The 8,885-nt window shown below is 45.1% G+C and overlaps 1 protein-coding gene across 3 annotated transcripts in view; it reads right to left on the reverse strand.

Moving 5' to 3' along the window:
• Positions 1 to 373: 373 nt before the first annotated feature.
• The window catches only part of rabgap1l (RAB GTPase activating protein 1-like), a 118,309-nt gene continuing 109,797 nt past the window's right edge, over positions 374 to 8,885 (reverse strand). Inside the window, exons 8-9 of one of the 3 annotated variants that reach the window (XM_083767494.1) lie at positions 4,421 to 4,627; positions 374 to 2,693 (exon numbers count right to left, since the gene is read on the reverse strand). In XM_083767494.1, the coding sequence (XP_083623620.1) occupies positions 2,532 to 2,693; positions 4,421 to 4,627 (369 nt within the window). In that variant the 3' untranslated portion in view covers positions 374 to 2,531. The remainder of the gene's footprint in view (positions 2,694 to 4,420; positions 4,628 to 8,885) is intronic. The other 2 variants (XM_083767493.1, XM_083767495.1) reach the window with 2 other exon arrangements.

The raw sequence follows: 8,885 nt of genomic DNA on the forward strand, positions 1-8,885 counted from the left end.
GATCTACAACTGTATAAGCTCAAAAAGCTTCGCGCCATATTTCGATATTGTGGATCTGCTAGTTTTATGTGACGCTGTAGTAGGCTATGTATGACGTTCATTTTCGAAAAAGTTAGAATATGGAGTTAAGAGGTTTCTGCCCGACAGCAACAATATGGAAATGACCAATCACAAAAACCTGTGCTTAGGGAAGTTCTGTTTGGTCTGTGTTACCATGGAGACAGCACAATGGAAAAGGAGTTAAACGAAACCCAAACTGCTCAGTTTCAATATGGTCCTGAACCAGCTGCTTTTTGGTGCTCAATCTCAATTTAAAGGACCCCCCCCTCCCAGTTTGGTATGCATTTGGCTACAGACCCCCATACCTCTGAGAGTGTACAAATGGATAATTGCACTGGGGACCCCCTGGAACCCCATGAAGGATCCTTTCAGAACCCTGGGAAGGGGAGTCAGTAGGTACAGTACATCCTCCCGGTTGGGGCTCCTTAATGTCACATGAGTCAGTATAGGGTACAACAGCAGTGGCAACACAGACATGTTTGTGGAGAATTAATGAAAAAAGATAATTAGATGAAAATACAAAAAATAAAGAATGGCATTCAACTTGTGTCTTTGTCACTCTAGAATGGATACCGGGTGTTTTGAGTAGGATAGACCAATAGGGTATCAGGGTTGGGTTTTGTTTTCATGCTGCTGCACTCATGTATTAAACAATCACGATTAAAATAAAGACAAAGGCCACATGATGTAAAAACATTTAGACTGGAACCACTTGAGTTACAGTGCTGCACACACACACACACACACACACACACACACACACACACACACACACACACACACACACACACACACACACACACTAGTCAGAATGGTATAGCTGTTCAACTAGACATTACTTTTTCACATACAGTACTTGTGCTATCTGGATTTATTATGACATTTTGGTTTGTAAATGAACATAACGTCATGTACTCTAGTAAAGAAATAATTCGTAACCACTTTTAACCTGGGGTTGATATTCTGTATATTTCGTTGTTTCAAAACATTCAACAGTTTCCAATAAACCCTGTTAGCTTGTAGCTACTTCGCTATTTGTCATATGATTCGACCAGCTTGTCGGTTGGCCATTTTCACCTGGGGATTAAGTGGTTAATTTATTTTTGTCAGAGATGGGTGACGCATGGTTATATGATGTCACTATAGTATGACTTGATAGTGGGAATGTGTAGCAAGTAGAGCTCTTTATTAGGTTTTGTAGCCGATGAGTTGGAATCAGGTACAAAACCTTGTCATTAGCATTAGTCATATTTACACCACTGTCAAACAGCAACGTGACTTAACTGTCTATTTGGTGGTGGGTGGAAGCGGTGCAATTCTAGACCCGAATGGCAGGGGCTCTCACACATTTTAATATCAAGGAGCCCCGGTTTGGCATGCATTAGGCCAACGGACCCTCATAACTCTGTGAGTGTTCACATGGAACCAGATGATCACATAAGGGTCCATTTAGTTCCATTTGAACGCTTAGTTACACATGCGCACGCACAAACACACACACACGCACGCACGCACGCACGCACGCACACACAGACACACACACACACACACACACACACACACACACACACACACACACACACACACACACACACACACACACACACACACACACACACACACACACACACACACAGTGCTTTATCATGTCGGACACATAGAAAGATGAGATTCAAATTTCAAAATGGTGTTTACAAACAACAAGGTTTCTTTCTATTTTTCTCTCTCTTGAACATCTGTACAAGGTTAACAATAAAAAAAAGAACAATAATTTGTTATACATGTTATATGACACCATTGTTTACTTAATATTACTGTAAAAGGAGTATAGGTTGTTTCGTGTAGATTGTGAATGCAGTATCCCTTTCCTGCTAGCTGTTGCTACGCTATGCTAACCACACTCATTTTGGTGTTGGGTTTTTAATCAGGCAGCAAAAATAAAATCCTTGTGTGGCTCTAAAACCTTTTAGCACTATGTTTGTAAATCACAATTAAACTGTGAGCCTTAAAATAGCCGGGTTTGGCCTCTGTTATGCATTTATTCTTATGGTTACTGTTTGTATGAGGCTTGTTTTGAGGCATCAAGCTACGCCGGCAGATTAAAACCTTCTCCGTCGTCCAATCACCTCAACTCTTTGATCTACAACGTCCAATCACACTTAAAGACAGACAGATTGGTTGGTCCAATTCTGGTAGGTTCATTAGTTTCCCCGTGCTGTCATCTCTTCGGCCCTTCCTTGGCAGTCACAAAAATAATGAGTCTCTGTCTCCTCCTGAAGGCAGAAAAGGACGACTGAATCGTCCTGTGAGGCTGGTTTCAGTTTCAGCTCGCGTGTTTTTAAGCTTCATTTGTTCCTTTTCAAGATCCAGGGAGAAAAAAAAAGTTGAGGAACTGCCGGTCTAGGGGAAGTACAGTCTGTGCAGTGGGGCGGGGGATAGCGGGGCAGGGGGCGTGGTTTGTGGGCAGGGCCTTACGGAGGCCCCTCCTTGGGGGAGGAGGGTGTGGCTGTCTGGGAGGAGGAGGAGGTGGAGGAGGAGGTGGAGCTCTTCAGGGAGCCCAGAGTCTTACTGAACCATGAGTTCTTGGCAGCTTGGATCTCGTTGATCAACACGCCTCTCTGGTGTTCCAACTCCTAGATACACACAGACAGACCAAATACATGTGCAAACTGTAAGTGTTTAATCTTTAAAGATGGAGTGCCGTGATTTTTTTCCACACTTAAACATGATCATCAGGTGTATTTAGGTGTATATGAGGTATAGTTTTTTCAAAAAAAGTGTACAGTATTTGTTAAAATGATGGTTTCATGTGGACACACCCACCAGTTCATTAGGTATGCGTGAGTTTAACCGTAGCACCACCCACCTAATCCAGTCCCTCCGCCTCCTCCATTAAGACCACCCACTTGTCCTAGTCCCTCCCCCTCCCTCCCATATTTCTGAGATATCGTATAAGCACCATTATGCACTTATACTGCCACCATCCATGTTACCATGTATAGGCATATAATCCACGCATCCATACCATATCAGTTCTGTTTTTTCTGTTTTTTTGATTTATTTATTTCCTCCAATTATATTGACCCTATTGTCACAATCAGCTCAGCTCATCATCCAATTAAATCATAGTTTAACAGCAGAAACAATTAGTTTGATAGATAATGTAGCATGAATAATTTGCCAATATATTGTAGGCTATTGATTTCCTCCAGCTAAGCACCCCGGCATTAAAACTGTCCTTTATTGACACAAAACACTTGCACTGCCCTAGGCACATGCTCTGGACAGAAGACTCTCCACTCTTCTATTGCTCTGATCAAACTCAATTTACAACATGAATGTTCCTTCTGACTGCATTGATGCAGTCAGTTGCAGTTGCAGTTGCAGTTGCAGTTGCAGTCAGTTGCAGTCAACTGCAAAAGTTGCCAGATTTAAAGAAACAAGCGGCCAGGTCCACAAAAATAAGTCACAGAAATTTTCTTGAATATTTATGAAAACGTTTCAACAACACCAATCATTTTAACAACATAGTAATCTGAGGGTCCTTCACATGAACCATTGGGTCAAGTCAACCACATCTCCCCTGAAAGTTACTTATATGAAAGTTACTTATATGAAAACAAGCCCAATACATGGCAACATGACTTCCAGCGCGACACAACAGATACTTCTAATTCTTGACTTTACAGCCTTGTATAAGTATTAGGACCTACATATTGACTACAAGAGCCAACAAGAATGCACACTGTGACACTTGACTACACTCTGTATCAAAGCCCGGCCACTGTGATTATAAAAGAAACAACCTACTGTACTCCTTGAGAACAGCAAGAGCAACTACAGGCAGCAGAGCAGGTAGGCTATAAGGCTGGTTTGTTGTGGTTTCCTTGATTAATCCTGAGGACCCGACGTGAACATTTACTTGCTTCCAATCTAACGAAACACAGTCTGCTCTGCTGTGAACTGGTAATGTGTGAAATGACTGTTTGAAAATCTGCCACATAGTTAGGCACAGAGCAGCAAACTGGCTGGCTGCGCCATTCAGTTCACACGTGTGTATGTGGCAGGCAGCTCCGCCCACAGAGGTTGTCGTATTTAAAAGAAAATATAGAGGGGGAGGTGCGTGTGAGTGTGCAATTTCTTTACGTCACACTATCCGTGTTTATTTCATTGGCCCGTTTGACCATCAAGGGTTCAGCCTCCAGGAAGAAACCCTAAATACAAAGTTATTACACCATTGCACATAAAAACGACTCCAGGGTGTCTAATTAAGTACTGTCACCCCATAGACACATGAAAAGCTGGAAAATACAAAAATTGTGGCACTCCATCTTTAATGTATTGAAGTGTATAATGTCACCTGGATCTTGCACTTGGCCTCCACCAGCTGCAGCTTGGTCTGAGCCAGTTCCAGCTCCATTTCTCGGAGCTGGGCTTTCAGCGAGTCCTTCTCTTCGTCCAGCTGCTCACTGGCGCCCCCTGTCCTCTCCCTGCTGGGGGCCACGGCCTGCATGGGCCCGTCGGAGCCAAACACGTCCCTGCAGCGCTCACATGCCATCACTTTACTCTGTAGAAGGTAATAAAAAAATGAAATATAACACCCTCTGTTAATGCAGTGTTCACATACCACCTCCTTACTCTGTACACAGTGTACAGGGTACAATAAGTATATTAATGTGGGGGTTCTTGACATGAAAGACTTTGGGAACTACTGTTTTACTGAATGGGACTTTTCTGTTGTTCTGCTGTTGCATTCTTGCTCTTCTTCTTCTTGTATTAATAATACACCATGCTAATAATATGAGCTCAAAAGTTGTTGGCACACTGGCACATTATTCATTTATTTTGACGAATATCGGATCGCGTAAAAGAAAATTCTAGCTCACTTTATGTCAATCACATTTGCACACTGCTTGTAGTATCTTGAATACTGAATACTCCACACAAGGTTACTGTGTCAATATGCGGGTTGTTTATTTAACACTGGGCAATACAGACATGTCTCATACACACCGCGCCAAGCTTAGATATAACTTCCTCCCCAAGAGGTGGTCGCTTCCTACTGACTGCTGGTATGCTTGTGCCACCTCTTGGCCAGGCCATGTAACAACAGTCTCTGCCATGCTCACAACATAACATCCCTTTCTCCTTAAATTGTCACTACTAAAGTCAACCAAAAACAAACAAATATAAAGTCTAAGCCAGTACTCAGCCTAGATAGAGTAAGACACAAAAACCAATAATAATAATAATAAGTTCTGTTCCTCCAGGTTCGATAGTGTGGGTAGACTACCACACTACCTAAAGGAGACATGGGCGCATTCTTGCCCATAAGCAATATCTCCTTTACCTGGCAAAGTCCTTCAAATGATCGGGTGGCCTCCTCTCTCTGTGAGAGCGCCTCAGCTCTCCTCCAGGCGCTCCATTCTCGCCTGCAGTCTCACCGGCCGGTGTCGCTGCCGACCCTTCCCCGTTCCTTGCCGCGCCGCCGATATCCTGGGGGGAATCCTCGTTCCCGCCCCCTGTCTCCACCGTGTAGCCGTCTTCCTCTGCCCCGGCTGCCGTTGCTGCTGCTGCTGGGTGATCGATCTCCTGTCTGCTGAACAGTTGATCCACGTGCCTCCGGACCACTCCGCTGTTGCCCAACAACACTTTGTACGACACTGGTCCTGTGATCTCCTGTACCAATCCTGGAATCCATTTAGGTCCATACCCAAAGTTCCTAGTATAGACTGTGTCTCCAATCTTGAAGTCACGAGCTGATGCATGCCTGTCATGATATGCCTTCTGACTAAGCTGCTTTGATTCCACTTTCTGCTTTAGGTCTGGGTGTATTAAATCCAGCGTGCATCTCAGTTTTCTGCCCATCATCAACTCTGCCGGAGACAACCCCGTCGTAGACTGGGGGGTAATGCGATAACTGAACATAGCCCTGTGGAGTCTTGTCTCCAACGTGTCACCTGAACTCTTTCTCATGAGGTCCTTCAAGATCTGCACCGCTCTCTCCGCTAGTCCATTCGATGACGGGTGGTAGGGAGCTGCTGTAACATGTGTGATTCCGTTCTTTGCCATAAACTGCTTACTTGCCTCACTGACAAAATATTGAGCATTATCCGAACAAATCATTTCCGGAAGGCCGTGAGTACTAAAACTGCTCCTCAGGCAATTTATGGTAGCTGCCGATGTGGCTGAACTCACCGGGTACACCTCCATCCACTTCGAGTGTGCATCTATTATTACAAGAAACATTTTTCCCATGAACGGTCCTGCATAATCCATGTGCAGCCTCCTCCAGGGTTTGTCCGGCCACTCCCAGGGGTGGAGAGGTGCACTCGCCGGAGCCTTTCTGTGTTCCTGACACGTGGTGCATGACTTGACCTTTCGCTCTATGTCCATGTCCATATTTGGCCACCACAGATAGCTTCTGGCCAAACTTTTCATCCGACTCATGCCTGGATGTGATTGATGCAGTTGCTCTAACATTGCTGTCCTGCCTTTCTGCGGAATGACAACCCGGGCCCCCCACAGTACACACCCATCCTGAACACTAAGCTCTTGTTGTCTCTGTCTATAGGGACTAAACTCAGCCCCCATGTCACCAGGCCAACCCTTCAGCAAGTACTCACGTACCCTTGCCAAAATGGGGTCTCTGCTCGTCCAGCCCTTGACCTGTGCACCAGTCATTAGGGGAAATTGTTCTTGTGTCAGCATCAACACTTGGTCCTCCGCGAGAGCTGCCTCTGGACATTCAGGTAACGGTAGGCGGCTGAGAGCATCAGCATTCCCATTATCCTTTCCCGCTCTGTATCTGATCTCGTATTCATACGCTCTCAGCGTCACTGCCCATCTCATAACCCTCGGCGAAGCCATCTGGGGCACCGCCTTCATCTCATTGAATAGACTTATCAATGGTTTGTGATCAGTGCAAATTTGAAATTTCCTTCCATACAGGTATTTATGAAAGCGTTTTACTCCAAATATCACAGCCAGCCCCTCTTTGTCCAACTGTGAATAATTCTTCTCTGCTGGATTCAGGGTGCGCGACACAAACCCAATGGGCTTTTCAGATCCATCCATCATGCGGTGAGCCAGTACCGCCCCTACACCATACGGCGAGGCATCACAGGCTAGTATTAACTCCTTGGTCTCATCATAGTGCACCAATACCCTGCTGGACTGTAACAGTTCTTTTGACTGCTCGAACACGGCTTCTTGTTCTGGTCCCCATGACCACGGTACCTCCTTTCTGAGCAGCTTGTGTAAAGGTGCTAACAACGTAGACAGATTGGGCAGGAACTTATTGTAGAAATTTAAGAGCCCTAGATATCCTTTCAGCTCCGTCACTGATGATGGTGTGGGTGCTTGCTGCACCGCTTTCACCTTCGCTGGCACTGGGTGAATGCCTGTGGTGTCCACTCGATGTCCTAGAAACGTTACTTCTCTCTCCAAGAACTGGCATTTGCTTCTCTTTAATCGTAGCCCCGCTTCCTTCAGACGCTGTAGCACCGAGTCTAGTATCCTCAGGTGCTCTCGGTCATTCTTTCCGGTTAGAATTATGTCATCCAAGTAAATTGAGACTTGAGGAATGCCCCTCAACACGCTCTCCATGGTCCTCTGAAAAATAGCTGGACTAGAACTCACCCCAAATGGTAATCTGGTGTACACAAAGAGCCCTTTGTGTGTATTTATTGTGACATATTTCCGAGATTCCTCATCTAACACTATCTGTTGATATGCATGACTCATATCCAACTTAGTGTATTTCTCTCCTTCTCCTAGGGTTGCAAACATGTCTTCCATCTTTGGAATGGGGTACTGTTGAAGTGATGAAACCTTATTTACAGTCAACTTATAGTCCCCACACAATCGAATTGTGGCATCTGGCTTCAACACCGGCACCACGGGTGCCGCCCACTCTGAGAAGGTCACTGGTTCTATTATTTTATCCTTCTGCAACCTATCTATTTCTGCCTCCACTTTTTGTCTCATTGCAAAAGGCACTGATCTGGGTTTGTAGAATCGGGGCTGGGCCTCACTGTCTACGTGTATCTTTGCCTTAAATCCCTGCAGCTTCCCCAGCTCCTCTTTGAATACTGTCTCATGTCTCATCAGTACGTCTTGTATTCTCACATTCTGTTCTGTTACTGCATTGACCCTTTGCCAATCCACCCCCAGTGCTTTTATCCACCCTCGCCCAACCAGGCTAGGCCCTGCTCCGTCGACTACTACCACTGGTAATGACTTTGTCCTGTCCTTGTACTCGACTTTCACATAAGCTGCTCCTACCACTGGTACTGGATGTCCACTGTACGTTTTCAAGTTGATTCTACACTGCTTCAACTTGGGTGGCCTGGCCTGCTTTCCCAAATTCTGAAATTCACCTGTTGACATTATTGTATAGCCACAGCCTGTGTCTACTTCATAAGTCACTGTTGCTCCATTCACCCTCAATTCCTGTCTCAGGGGTTCTTCTCGTGGAATGATTATCTCCTGTTCAATATTGTACACAGTTACTACATCCTCTGTACTATGTATGCTGTATACAGTGAAAACATCATCTTCCTCATTACTATCCTCCCTTTCCTCCTGAATGAAATGTGCCCTTTTCTCATATTTCCCTCTCTCTTCCTTTTTTTTCCACATGTTATGACTTTGAGCACTCACATTTTCACCTGCCTTTGACCTACAGGCTCTCCGAATGTGTCCAATTTTTCCACAATTATGACACTTTTCCTCCGCAAATCTACAGTCATTCGCCAAGTGGGAAGTTCCCCCACACCTGAAACACTTTCCATATTTGGCAGGCGGCTTCGGCCGGACATCCG

The sequence above is a fragment of the Protomyctophum parallelum genome, assembly GCF_964188405.1.
Source record: "Protomyctophum parallelum genome assembly, chromosome: 6".
In the NCBI taxonomy this organism is placed as follows: Eukaryota; Metazoa; Chordata; class Actinopteri; order Myctophiformes; family Myctophidae; genus Protomyctophum; species Protomyctophum parallelum.